We start from the raw sequence: 15,166 nt of genomic DNA on the forward strand, positions 1-15,166 counted from the left end.
CGTCGGCCGTGACAAGCAGCACATGTTGTGTTTGTCCCTTTGTCATTATTTGGCTTACCTGAAGAATGTGGAACAGGTGCCATCCACTTCCTCTTCGGGCACTTTATCTCCTTCGCACTCAGCCACACAGAAAGAGAACAGGATGAGGTTACCATGGTAACAAAGTGCCCATGGGAAAGCCAAGGATGAATGTTGGGTTATAGTGTTCAGATTTCCACTGAAGATGCAGTTATTTACAGGATGTATGAGATTACGTACATCATTTATTGCATATGTACCGTGTGAATTTAATACAATAACACTTCCAGCATTTTGATAAAAATATTAAAGTTTTATGTACTTGACACTGATTCAGAGCCAATATTTCTTTGTTAAAGGCTAATAATCTCCAAGCCATATAAGGCCTGGTATCCAAGAGAGGGATATAAGCCTTTCTAGCTCTGAGCTATGGAGCAATTGAGCTGAGTTCTCTGGAGACCTGAAGCCTGTTACAACACCTTTGGGATGAATTAGTGTTTTTGATCCAAAACTAATCTAGCATCTGGCTGCAAGTCATTCAAAGGCAGGATAGTGTCACTGAAATGCCTTTTAAAGGGGACATATTATGTATAAAAAAATTTTCAGTGCATTAGCTCATTAATTTTGGGATCAGTGAACAGTTCGGTTTTGTCTGCCTAAGTCAGAAAACTAGAGGAAAACTTTAGAATTTAGAATTTTCCAGCCTCCACTTCTGAGTCTCTATGTCACAACTCCTGCCAGCTCCTCCATATCCAGAGCAAAACCTGGTGGGGTTGACTACAATTACCAGATTTCAAGCATTGATTACATGACAGTGCACTGTTCCTTCTCACCCAACTATTGCTTCACAAATCCTGTTTCTCAGACTATTTAAACTTTTTTTGAAGTATTTTTTTATTCCAAGTCTTACTGAGTGTGTTTTCTGGTTTTTACTGATTTTTTAACTTGCTTTTGTTCTGTTGTTTCTGTCCTCTTGTTTTGTCCCCTGTCTGTTTAAGGACTGTGCCTCTCTCATTTAGTCTAGGTATTGGAATTTTTTTTTTTTTTGGTTTTTGCCTGTTTGCCTTATTTCATTATATGTATAAGAGAATGTGGTACCCTTTTATAAACCACATCCAAAGCAAGGTCATATCTGGGTGCACTTTGGGGGCTTCATTAGTTTCTTTAATGAGTAAGAGATGCAGTGAATGAAAGCTTAATGGCAGACTTCTGCATGAGAATCACTCTGCTGTCACAGCAGTCGTTAATCACCTTCTGAGTGTGTGTATAGCATTGGCAACATATAAACATATTCCTAGGTTTTTACTATACTTTACCAGAGCATAAAGGACATTAACTATACACTATATGACCAGTCATTTGTGACACATCTTTGCTTCCAAGGCATTCTTTAATCTTCTGTAATGGTTTTGGAGCATTTCCATGGCACTTTATTGTGTTTCGCCATGAGAACTATTTTGGGGTGGAGTATTGATATTAAATGAGTAAATTTGGATCATAAAAGTGACTTTAATCTCATAGATATTGAATTCTATGTTTATTATATATATATATATATATATATATATATATATATATATATATATATATATATATATATATATATATATATATATATACAGGGTGGGCCATTTATATGGATACACCTTAATAAAATGGGCACATTAGTATATGGGAGGAGGGAAAACTTTTCAAGATGGGTGATGACCATGGTGGCCATTTTGAAGCTGGCCATTTTGGATCCAACTTTTGTTTTTTCAATGGAAAGAGGGGCATGTGACACATCAAACGTATTGGGAATTTCAGAAGAAATACAATGGTGTGCTTGGTTTTAACATAACTTTATTCTTTCATTAGTTATTTACAAGTTTCTGACCACTTATAAAATGTGTTCAAAGTGCTGCCCATTGTGTTGGATTGTCAATGCAACCCTCTTCTCCCACTCTTCACACACTGATAGCAACACCGCAGGAGAAATGCTAGCACAGGCTTCCAGTATCCGTAGTTTCAGGTGCTGCACATCTTATATCTTCACAGCATAGACAATTGCCTTCGGATGACCCCAAAGATAAAAGTCTAAGGGGGTCAGATCGGGAGACCTTGGGGCCATTCAACTGGCCCAGGACGACCAATCCAAAGAAACTGTTCATCTACGAATGCCCAGACCTTACACCCATAATGTGGTGGTGCACCATCTTGCTGGAAAAACTCAGGGAATGTGCCAGCTTCAGTGCATAAAGAGGGAAACACATCATCATGTAGCAATTTCGCATATCCAGTGGCCTTGAGGTTTCCATTGATGAAGAATGGCCCCACTATCTTTGTACCCCATATACCACACCATACCATCAACTTCAACATTCACATAAAAGTTTGCCTTTTCACTGAACAAAATCTTCTGTGTAAACTAAGGGTCCTGTTCCAATTTTTGTTTTGCCCATTCTGCAAATTCAGTGCACCAATCTGGGTCATCCTCATTAAGATGTTGCAGCAGCTGGAGTTTCTAAGGTTGTAAGGTTGTAAGGGTGCCATTTGTGAGTAGCTAATATCTGCTGAAGGGATGTTTGACTGATGCCACTCTCCAGTGACATGTAGTGAGTGCTACGCTGTGGGCTCTTGCTGAATGAAGCTAGGACAGCCATTCATTAGGACAGTTTCTTCATTAGTGACAGTTTTCATGCATCCACATTTTGGCAAATCCAAAACTGAACCAGTTTCACGAAAATTGGCAAGCAGTTTGCTAACTGTAACATGGGAGTTGGGTGGTCTCGTGGGGTGTCTTGTATTGAAATCTGCTGCAATGACCCGGTTACAGCCTTCACCAGACATCAACACAATTTCTATCCGCTCCCCATGTGTTAACCTCTGCGACATGTCAATGGCTGTAAACAAAGAGAAACTTGTAAATAACTCATGAAAGAATAAAGTTAAGTGATACACACCATTGTTTTTCTTGTGGAATTCCCAATAAATTTGATGTGTCACATGACATGTGTCGCATGCTGACTTCATTGGTCCCTACAGTGTCACTGTGAATTAGGATGTTGCCACAGGACAACGAGGTGAAATAGAGTTGTTAAGGCCCTCTTCCCATTGAAAAATCAAAAGTTGGATCCAAAATGGCCGACTTCAAAATGGACACCATGGTCTTGAAAAGTTTCCCCCTCCCATATACTAATGTGCCACAAAGTGTAGTAATCACAAAAATACATTTAAAATGCTAGTACTTCCTTGTACAGGAGCTCTCTCTCTCTCTCTCTCTCTCTCTCTCTCTCACTGTATGTGTTTATAAAGTGTTGAACTCAGCAGTAGTGACTCTGTATATGTCGCTAAATATAAAAAAGCAAATACGTCACTAGACTCTGTAAAAAAAAGAAAAGTGAATTATCTGAGGACGTTGAGGCCAAATTTGTTAAAGATTAATTAGTGTTAAAAAAAAATTCTGTGTAAAATTCTGATAGTAATGTTAACACATCAATTTTGACAGCAATAGATAGATAGATAGATCTATAGACAGCAATAGATAGATAGATAGATAGATAGATAGATAGATAGAAAGATAGATAGATAGATAGATAGATAGATAGATAGATAGATAGATAGATAGATAGATAGATAGATAGATAGATAGATAGATAGATGAAGACATAATATCCAATTCTGAGGCAATTATACAAGGGTCGACAATGGGTGCATCTTGAAGTAGCTCACTTTTTGGACATGTAGTGTACAGTGAAGACTGATGCTGAGAAATAGTCAGTGCCACACTAAATGTAAAGATAACAAACAGTTTGTAATTGCACCAGGAATAGAAGCACCATTGGAAATCTCATGGGAGTATGCCTTGTCTGATGTTCCTGACAGACCATAAGCCTCTTTGTAGTAAAATAGATTGCCTGCTGATTTCGCATGCATGCTGACTTCATTGGTCCCTACAGTGTCACTGTGTATTATGATGTTGCCACAGTGCTCTGCTATATGACAGGACAACGAGGTGAAATAGAGTTGTTAAGGCAAGGGTGGTTGAGAGTTGCTCTTCTGTTAATTTAGGATTATCATTTCACTTCAGAACAGGGCCTTCTCAGTGCTGCTCCTAAAGGCTGGGTAACCTAGTTGATGAATGTCATTTATTGCCGTTATATTCCTTATCTGTTAATTAGAGGAAACTGTGAGGAAACCAGCAGTAAATTTATAGAACTCTTAAAGTGAAAATGCTGCCCTACAAGCTGTGTTCTTAAATACAAACAAAAGCAGTTGGTGAAAATTATATTTATGTATCAACACTGAGAATTACAACACAAAATGTATACTTGCTAATGACATTTTGGACTTGCTTTATCATGTCTAAATAGTTTATCATGAGAAGACCCTGGTAGAGCTTAAAAGGGAAGTACAGAGGCTTTTTAGTCATGTTGGGATTAATTATAGTCAACCCTCTGAGAATCATTTAAACTCATGGGCCAGTATTCTCTATTGCTCTCATGAGGTAAAGGTTACATCCAGCCCACCTCCTCTAATAATTCACAAAACACTGCTTCATAATTGAGGATCAATGAAATGTGAACGCTCTGTGTGTGTGTGTTTGTGTGTGTGTGTGTGTGTGTGTGTGTGTGTGTGTGTGTGTGTGTGAGTGCTATTATTGAGCAGCCCAGTAAAGCCCTGTGTTCAAGCTATACTCAGGGATACATATGAATTTCCAGATCAATAAGTGTACATTGTAATTGTCCACCAGCTGTAATTGTGAACAGTGCTGTGTCTGGATTGGAATAAAAATGTATTTAGCTAAATCAAATTCCATTTTCACTTGGCTTATCAGGATGAATAAACAGAAAGATGCTAGGAAAGAATCTGTATTTTGCTCTGGGGCTCCACCTACAGTTAGTAAGAGTGTAATTCACTTTTACAGCACTGCCTGGAAAAGGGCTATCTTCCTCCAAAAGTTGTTACATAGTGTAGTTTCTGCAGTACTGAACCCAAATTAGCAAGAGCAGGAGCCATGTTCTCCCTATTATAGATCAGTGAATTATCACAATGACTTTGATGCTGTGAAAGGTAAAGTGTTCCTTTAATGTAAGTAGAAATGTTTACATTTTACAAAAATCCTATTTTTTTTCTATCTTACCTAGGGCAGTGTGACTCTTCCTCTCTGTGAAAGAGGGGGTGTGTTGAGCTGCTCACCAGCAATGAGGGATGAATTCAGAAGGATAATAAACCCCTGCTTTGAAAAGAATTCATGATGATGATCTGCTAAAATAAAAAAAAAATCAACCAAACATAAAAAGCATATTAGAAATGATATTACATATTAGAAAATTATTACTACTAATAATGCTAATGTAAAAAAATTGTTTACCATGAATCTGCTTCAAGTAAAATCCTTTCAGCACTCCCTTGACAAAATGCTGCCATTCTCTGCAGCTGACAGACATAATGAAATGTGGGGAGCACAGTTTCTGCTTTCATAGTCTTTGTAGAATCCTATTGCCTGTATGATGCCCTACTTGTACCACTGCAGAGCACTTATATACCATACCACTCTACAACAGCAGCCAGCTGACCATGTAATCCCTTTAGAAGCTCGGCTGGCATTTCGAAATAAATCACATATGCTGGTTTGTCAGCTTTGACAGGAGAAAACTTAAGTGGTATCCACTGCACTGATGGAGAATGTCCTAAATGGAGCCATTTCAGTATAATTTCTATTTAAAGGACCAACATAAAGGGTTTTTCGAAGCAAATTTTTGTTCATTTTATTGCGTTTTCCCCTAGAGGTCTTGGTATGAATAAGCTTAGGCAGTTTGATTTTACTTTCCATGTTCTTATGTGGAAAGGCCTGTAGTCTGACCTTGTCTGGTCTATCAGAATGTGGTCTGAATATTTTGCTGCATAGAATCCGAGATAATGTCTTTTCATCCATTACTCTCTGATATTTCATCCATTTCTGTTTGACATTTCATTCATTACTTTCTGGACAAAATATTCATCTGAGTTTCTAAAAATGAGGAAAATATGTCGCAATAGACATGTTATAAAAGTAGTTGAACTGTAGGTGTGTTCAGTGAAGCAGATGTCTCCCCAAACATGTGATTAGCATTGATACAGTGTGGAGATAGAAGGTTACTTGACTCTTGCTTGGTCTTTTTTGGTCTTCCATGTTACGTTTGAAACCACAACACTTTGTGGTTTATCCTCACTGCTTTACATGGAATGTGAATCCTCTAAATGCTAGACCTCTCTTATGTCTCTCATGATGATAGAGAAGTTAAATATTAAAGTGAAATTAAATCCTGCATTGTGATCATTGTACAGCTGTTCAACAAATTTGACCTCTGCATTTTACCTATTTGTGGCAGTGAAAAACACACACATACACACACACAAATAATAATATCAATAATAATAATAATAATAATAATAATAATAATAAGGATAATAACAAAAATTGAGATATACATTTTTTCTTCCAACAATGACTTTTATTTTGATAGTGTGTACTGGGACCAGCGCAGCAGGTAGTGTCACACAGCTCCAGGGGCTTGGAGGTTGTAGGTTCGATTCCCGCTCCAGGTGACTGTCTGTGAGGAATTTGGTGTGTTCTCCCGTGTCCGTGTGGGTTTCCTCCGGGTGCTCCAGTTTCCTCCCACAGTCCAAAAACACATGTTGGTAGGTGGATTGGCGACTCAAAAGTGTCCTTAGGTGTGTGTGTGTGTGTCTGTGTTGCCCTGTGAAGGACTGGCGCCCCCTCCAGGGTGTATTCCTGCCTTGCACCCAATGATTCCAGGTAGGCTCTGGACCCACCGTGACCCTGAACTGGAAAAGCGGTTACAGATAATGAATAAATGAGTTACAATAATATTTTTCCTACCACAATTTGTACAGAATAATTCAACTAATTTTTATTGTTCAAACTGTGGTTTTCATTTTCACAAGACCCTAAAAAAGCCACAGAAATGAATTCATGGCCACAGCCAATTTTATGACGACATAGTGAGGTTTTTACCTTCTATTACCTGAGAAGTGGGTAGTGCTTTTTTCGATTGTAGATCAAGCCACGGGTTTAAGCATGCTGTGTTGTCTCTATAGGAGAGTCTATCTCCTTGCTTTTCTTTCTGGCTCTGAAGAGGCTCTCAGATTTTCTCCCCAATGGGAAAGCAAGGAGTAGGAGAGAGCTGCTCAGTGGAAGAACACAGATGTGCAGAACTCTGTGGAGCATGGGGCTCTGTCTCTGGCTGCAGACAGTGTGGAGATCCTGAAGGAACAGCTGGCAGAGGACACTCAGCACTGGAAGAGGAGGAGAAGGATGTGAGGCCTATCCAGCGCCAAACTTCTCAGAGCGACCCCTAGGTCTAGGTATACCAAGCTTGGCCGCAACAATCCATATTTAGCATAAAATGTATGATGTAAGAAACCATGGCACTCTGAATTCACCTGTTTGAGACTGGTCTTTGGAGCACTGCAGTTTCAAACAGAAATGCTCAGCCATGGCCTTGACTGTTTATTTCATAGAACATCTTCTGTCTTCTGGCATATAAAAACACAACATGGTAAACGCTTAATTTTATTCATTAGAATAATGTTTCCCTGGTCTCTGTAAATATTAGGTTTAACTGCGCAGGAAAAGCAAGTGTGTATGACCGTGAGACAGATGAAGACAAAATGTAATGAGAAAAAAATTGCGTAGGCGTGTGTGTGTGTGTGAATGTGGAGCAGAGGAACAGAACTGAGACAGTCCCACTTTTATGACCGTCTCTCTCTTTCTATCTCTCCCTCTCTCTGCTCACGCACTGACATCAACGCAGGCACTCCTCTCTCCGCCCTCTCTGTTTTTCTTTCTCCCTCCCTCTACTCACGCACTGACATCAACGCCGGCACTCCTCTCTCCTCCCCGCACTCCCTCCTTTTCTTTCCCGCATGCTTCGCCCCACCCGTTTTCCGACAAAGCTCCGCCTCCTGCGCTGAGATTGTTTTCTTTCCTGCGCTGCGATTGGCTACAACTATCCTTGGACTGCGTTTTGATTGGCTAGACTTTTGTGTTCATGATAAGTCCCGCCTCCTAGTCTGCTAGTCTTAAGAGTGATTTCAGGACTGGGACGGGCAGCTTTAAAAGTGTTCTTCTCAGCTATCTGTGCGTGTTTCAGTTAAATAATTTAAATGAAAACATCTGCAACGTTTAGACAGTCTGCCCCGACAAAATACTATATTTTTTAAATGTGGTTGTAAAATGACTTTTAATTAATATGTAACTCTGTTTAGTCATGTTCTGTTTTAAACACCATTATCACTCGAGGGGATTACAGGAGTGGGTTTGGGACCAAAAGGTTTGGACTGGCAGGAAAAAACAAACAAGCAAACAAACAAACAAAAAACACCAACAACATTCATTGTCTGTAACCGCTTATCCAGTTCAGGGTCACAATGGGTCCGGAGCCTACCCGGAATCACTGGGCACAAGGCGGGAACACACCCTGGAGGAGGCACCAGTCCTTCACCCGGCGACACACACACTCACTTTTTTCAGTCACCAATCCACCTACCAACGTGTGTTTTTGGACTGTGGGAGGAAACCCACACGTACATGGAGAGAACACACCAAACTCCTCACAGACAGTCACCCGGAGTGGGACTTGAACCCACAACCTCCAGGTCCCTGGAGCCGTGTGACTGCTAACCCTACCCCCACAAAAGCTGAAATATCAAGTGCTGAAATGGTTACCAGGGCCTCTGTCTCTCTCTCTTTGTGTGTGCTCACTGCCATGGGTTATGTGGAGTCTAAATGTTGCTGTACTAGTGTGCAATAATGATAAATGCTTTTATCAGTTTTTATTTTACTTTCATGAATTTTGTGATATTGGCTGCTGCTAAAGTCACTTGAAAGTTCAATTCCATAAACCAGATTATTTTCACTAAAAAATTAAACCTGTTCCTTTTACTTATTTAAGTATGTGTTTGCAAATAACCTTTTTAATAAATAAGATTAACAATAAGTTAAATTGTTAAAAATGACACTCCAGTGGTGGAATTACCCTTCTCCTGCCCAGTGATTGGCTGGTTTTGTCCGCCTCTTATGCTCGGATTCGTGCACAGCTCGTGAGTATGAATCAGTGGCCAATGGCGGCTAAGGGGGCGGGGCTTTGTGAGAAAGCGGGTGGGGAAAAAACAAGGCGCGAGAGCGTCTCTGCGTCCGCGGCGCGGGGAAAACCAGCGGCTTGACTTCGCCGAGCTGGCGCTGCCGCAATGACTCTCTCTGAACACAGCTCCCACACGGAGACGAGCGGACGGGTGACGAGGCCAGGAGAGATTAGACAGAGCTGATAGAGAGGAGCGTGCCTTATTTATATCCTGCGAATTGCTAAATTTACACGAACTTCAGTTCTCGACGAGGAGAATGGTAGACGGGTGGCTCTGTTATAAAGAGTCATAGCACGGAGGAGCGTGATTTCTTTGCCGTGGAGCGGATCATGTGGATCTGGTCCTGTTTCTTTATCATTAGAGAGACTCGTGCTGTGGCGCTGCAGGGCCGTGAGCCGAAGATTTCACTGATGTGATGCTCTGTGGATTGCAAGCTACCGCTCCTCAAATCAAGACAGCAAGGGCCAAGACTCCAGCTGGAATAAAACTCACTTTGCTTACATAGTCCAATGGACAATTGCTCAACGCTTCAGTGTGAGTAGTCCTGGCCTTGTGCTTTGTGTGTATACTGCATGCTGTGCATTGTGCATTCTCCAGATGGTCTCAGCACCTCACCTGTCCTTATCTTTATTATAACGGCTGTGAATCTGCCTCATTGAGAGGCTTCTCTGGGGGCCAGGCCTCTTAGCTAGATGTGGGCAAAAGGATAGTTCCTTCTCATCGTGGTCTGTAGTTTTTTCTGTGAATATTCTCAGTAGCCCACTGACTGCAGAGCAAAATTAAGCCAGTGTGTTAGCACTTACTGCAGTTGTATCTGTTTCTAAATATTATGATAATCTTTTTGTGGTTAAGTCTTCCCTTCAGTCAACAGATGCCTTAATAAGGGCTTAGATTTGACCCTATGGCTTTGAATTCATTCAGTACATGCGGATCTAAAACATGTAATTAATCTCTACTCACACCTCCACCACATGCCTGCAGTTCAAATGTCCCTCCCCACATGTTGATGTGATTGGTTCCTTAGGTTTATGATGTCACAAACCCTGGCTTTCTGACTCTTTCCATTCAAGATTGTTTTGGAGCAATGCAATTTCAAAGCAGAAATCCCCAGCCATGGCTTTAACTACTTATTTTGTGGGTGATGCGCCTTCTAGCACATAAACAACACCACACAGATATGAAAACTAAGGTAAAAATTAGTAGGTCGTAGTCATCCTGCGTGATTTATATGTGTGTGCTGTGGTATCTCAATACGAGTAATACATTCATAATTTACAGGGGAAGTTAATGTACACGTGGTATTCTATGAATTTTTATGATCATTCCTATTAGTTCATTCATCATTAGATATTTACTAAGCTGATTTTTTTTTCCAGGTTATGTCAGTGGAACAATTGAGATAAATGGTTTGGCTCTGACGGCAGCGTTATGTGCCTGTGTGGCTGAGTGACATTTACAAGGAGAGATTCTAATGAGATGCCCATGGTTCAGCATCTTGATTCAGCAGTCTGCAGAGTGGTGATGAGCCACAGCACAAATGTGGCTTTTCTAAATGGTCCTGAACAGATAATGGGTTTCACATGCTCAGTTTTACTGTATTTTGTCATTACCAGTTCTTTGCTGCACCAAGTCGTGAGCTGCTGCTCTTGATCATTACTGATGCGGCTCAGTGGGTAAAACCAAAGCTTGCAGTTTCTTTAAAGATGTCATAGGTTTAAAGGAACAGTTCACAGAAAAATCAAATTTTCATCATTTCACTTTTACCTCAAATGCAACCATTTTGTTTGATATCTGTGGTGTTTATGCTTCAGTTTTTCATTGGAACTCTGTAACTAACTAACTAATTGAAGTCTGTCAATCAAATTTACAGCCAGACATCTAGTACACTAGCAGTATGATCTAAATTTCCAAATGGTTGTAGACACCCCTTATATTGTGTAAAATGGTGAATTTAGCGGTCAATTCACCAGCCCTGGGTGGTGTACAGCACAGTTTTGACATGTGTTCTAGGAGTGGTGCTCTGGAACAAGACCTAATCACCCACCTTCAGAATCTCACGTAAAATTTGAGTGCTCCAAAACCGATTAAAAACTCTCCCTTAAAAGAAGTTACCACAGCATAGTGGGGACAAACTATTTAAAAACACTTGTTTTTATATAAAGTGTTAGGTGAGCAGGTGTCCACACACAGAATCAGTTAAATTGTTTTTGACTTTCTTTATACACACATCTTATACACACTTTCTTATACACACTCATTCATGTATCCATCAGTTCACCTGCCCATCCATCTACTCATATTTTTGCTGATAATCACTGTCGGTTAATCAATAAGCTTATTTTTTCTATATCTGATTCTTAAATGGTGCGGCACGGTGGCGCAGCAGGTAGTGTTGCAGTCACACAGCTCCAGGGACCTGGAGGTTGTGGGTTCGATTCCTCTAAATGCTAGACCTCTCTTATGTCTCTCATGATGATAGAGAAGTTAAATATTAAAGTGAAATTAAATCCTGCATTGTGATCATTGTACAGCTGTTCAACAAATTTGACCTCTGCATTTTACCTATTTGTGGCAGTGAAAAACACACACATACACACACACAAATAATAATATCAATAATAATAATAATATCAATAATAATAATAATAATAATAATAATAAGGATAATAACAAAAATTGAGATATACATTTTTTCTTCCAACAATGACTTTTATTTTGATAGTGTGTACTGGGACCAGCGCAGCAGGTAGTGTCACACAGCTCCAGGGGCTTGGAGGTTGTAGGTTCGATTCCCGCTCCAGGTGACTGTCTGTGAGGAGTTGGTGTGTTCTCCCCGTGTCCGTGTGGGTTTCCTCCGGGTGCTCCGGTTTCCTCCCACAGTCCAAAAACACACGTTGGTAGGTGGATTGGCGACTCAAAAGTGTCCGTAGGTGTGAGTATGTGTGTGTGTCTGCGTTGCCCTGTGAAGGACTGGCGCCCCCTCCAGGGTGTATTCTTGCCTTGCGCCCAATAATTCCAGGTAGGCTCTGAACCCACCGCGACCCTGAACTGGATAAGCGGTTACAGATAATGAATGAATGATACTTAAATTGTTATCATATAAGCAAGTGGTTCTATGATAGCTATATTATATAGAGGTTTCTACAATGGTTCCACAAACTTGCATGCCATTTACAACAATATTGGCTATATAGGGGGCTCTGAGGACAGGTTTGGAAATCACTGCTTTAAAGACCCATCCATTAAAAGTCATTTTTATGTTTAATTTGTGAAACAAAACAAGGCCAGTTTTTTTTTTGTCTGTCTAAGTCATGGATTGTATGGGATTAAACAGGTCTTTCTGATTTTGTGTTGCATCTTAGATAGAGCATAGTGAATTCAGAATATGGTGAAAAAAGTATGGAAGAGAAAGATAACAAAGTGAAAATGGCTTCTGAGCTGTTGCTCTTTCTCATTTAAAGGAACAGGTGCCAAAACCGGATGTTCTGAGCAGGGCTGTTTAGACAGGGGGAGAGCTTTGCTGTGTTGTTTGATCCTTGTGGTATTGTAATTCAAAATAGATGTTTCATTAAAACCCCAGAACTGTGTTAACTTGTAGAAAAGGAGTGTAATATTTCCCCTTTAGGTGTTTAAGTACTGAGATATGTATTTGCAGTGATTTCAATATACTGGAGTAGATTAGCCATGGAGATCATTGCTCGGAGGTGTGCTGTTCCCTCTTCCCTGGCTGAAGCAGCATGCTGAGGTCCTCCAGACACGTTAACTGATATCTGCTACTGAGGGATGGCTGCTATTGTGAATGTATTCTCTCAGGACCTATATGGGGCAATGCTATTACCCTTTTGCTATATGCTTGCCAACCATATCCTCAGAAAGTGTGTGAATGTTAGATAACCTGCTGGACAGGTGTAAGCAGATTAGGTGTGGCTGTGTCCGTCTCTGCCAAAGCGATGGGATAGGAGAAAGCTTGATGGCTGAACAAAGGCTGAGTGGTAGAGCCAGCAGAATGATGTTTGTATGATGGGCCTTGTGGCTGTCCAGAGATAAATGGCCTCCCTTCTGCTGGCTAGGCAGGGGACACTGAGACTGGACGCAATCCAAGTCGCTCTAGGACAGGAGAGTAGAGAAGAGCCTGTCACAGAGGGTACTGATATGCAATCTCCTGCTGCCAAGAGCAGACTCATCTTGTTCTGTTGCAGAAAACGAAGGTTTCCAGCTATTTGTTGAGATCGTTTTTTTTCTTTATTATTTTTCTTCTTATTTTTTCAGGGTGTTACTTCTCATAAGTCAAAAAGTCCCACCAACAGAAAACTGCAGAGGATCGTCCAGTGCTGCAGTAGCTGTTTGGTTTCTGGTTTAGGCTTAATAATTAATAGAAGATGGTTTTTGAAACAGTAATTGCAACAGAGAGGTGGGTTTATAGGGCGAAATCAATACTATAGTTTTTAAAATTACAAAGCAGTACACCAACTTGAGTAGAAGTAAATGTTTTCTGATAAAAGATAATAAGGAAAGCCCAAAATCTCCAATATTTTACTGAAATACAGGTACCTAAATTTAACATCATTAACAAACTCTGGTTTACAAACATATTGAAATTATATAACTCTAGAAGTCCCCTCTTTTAAATAATTGAACAAAATTTCTAATACTTTCACCAACATAGGTAATCATCCAAGACATGTTTATTGTATGATTTTTATTCATTATAATTATTATTTTGCCTGAGCATTTCTGATGAGCACTGAAGCATGTGAATTGGAGGTTTATAGTGCTCTAATTGTTCCTCAAATATATGAAACTTCCTTTTCAACATACTTTGCTTGATTTTGACTGGCAGAGCTGACTAGCAAGTGATCTACATGACTACATCAGTCAAAATCAAGTGAGTAAAAGAGGCATTTTCAATCAAATGTTTGACATAGCCACAGATATGTGGGCATATCCTGAATACATATCCGCCAGTCAACCATAATATTATGACCACCTCCTTGTTTCCACACTCACTGTTCATTCTCTGATTGTTATTGACCATACACTTTGCAGTTTTATAATTTCAGACAGTAGTTGCCCTGTATACTTTATTTTCCTCTTTCACCCTGTTCCTCAATGGTCAAGACCCCCACAGGACCACCCCAGAGATGGTATGATTTTGGGTGGTGGATAATTCTCATTTGTTGGTGTTTGCGTTGGTCGTCCTCAAGCCCATCATTGGACACAGGACACTGTTGGCTGGATATTATTGGTTGGTGGACTATTCTCAGTCCTGCAGTGACATTGAAGGCCTTAAAAACTCCAGCAGCACTACTGTGTCTGATCCACTTGAACCAGCAGAACACACACTAACACATCACCACCACGTCAGTGCAGCACTGAGAATGATCCATGACCCAAATTATACCTGCTCTGTTGGGGTCTTGTGGGGGTCCTGACCATTGAAGAATAGAGTGAAAGAGGGCAAACAGTGTATAGAAAGCAACAGACTGACTTCAGTTTGTAATTGTAGAACTAAAAAGTGCTCCTGTGGACAGTGGAGCTCGGAGATTGGACCGTTAGCGTAGAAACAAGGTGATCATAATGTTATGACTGATGGGTGTATATGCTGAATAATACAGAAATCATCTCATTCTGGCTAATTAATCTCAAATATCATGCTTATATTGTTTTTGCCTTAGTAAGACAGACATTTGTAAAAATGGCAAATGGGCATGCCATGGCTTTATGAGAGATATTTCCATAAGCTTCTTTAAACTTTCTGTGCTATACAAGATTTGTAGCTCCAGTGCAAGACTAAACAGCAAACTAAATTTAGTAAATATACTGTATTTTTGCTGATCCACTTACACGGTACGATCTGAAATATTTTATATTAGAGCAGTCACTAGTGGCAAAACTAAACAAAACCTCTGCATGTCCAGATGCCCCATTTTAGCAGGATTTTCTCCCCAATTATTTGTCAGTTCTACCCTTTCAGTGAGTCTCTTCTAATCACACAGTGCCACTAGCTTTGGGAGGTGAA

General features: G+C 40.3%; 1 protein-coding gene across 12 annotated transcripts in view; it reads left to right on the forward strand.

Moving 5' to 3' along the window:
* The window catches only part of lrrc7 (leucine rich repeat containing 7), a 182,785-nt gene that overhangs the window by 50,403 nt on the left and 117,216 nt on the right, over positions 1–15,166 (forward strand). For 11 of the 12 annotated variants that reach the window (XM_066665946.1, XM_066665955.1, XM_066665953.1 and 8 more), the window contains exon 1: positions 9,264–9,681. The exons of the other annotated variant lie outside the window; for it this stretch is intronic. In XM_066665946.1, the coding sequence (XP_066522043.1) occupies positions 9,657–9,681 (25 nt within the window). In that variant the 5' untranslated portion in view covers positions 9,264–9,656. Of the gene's footprint in view, positions 1–9,263; positions 9,682–15,166 lie in introns of those variants that run through there. 12 annotated transcript variants of the gene reach the window in all.

This window comes from Hoplias malabaricus, chromosome 3 (genome assembly GCF_029633855.1).
Source record: "Hoplias malabaricus isolate fHopMal1 chromosome 3, fHopMal1.hap1, whole genome shotgun sequence".
Classification (NCBI taxonomy): domain Eukaryota; kingdom Metazoa; phylum Chordata; class Actinopteri; order Characiformes; family Erythrinidae; genus Hoplias; species Hoplias malabaricus.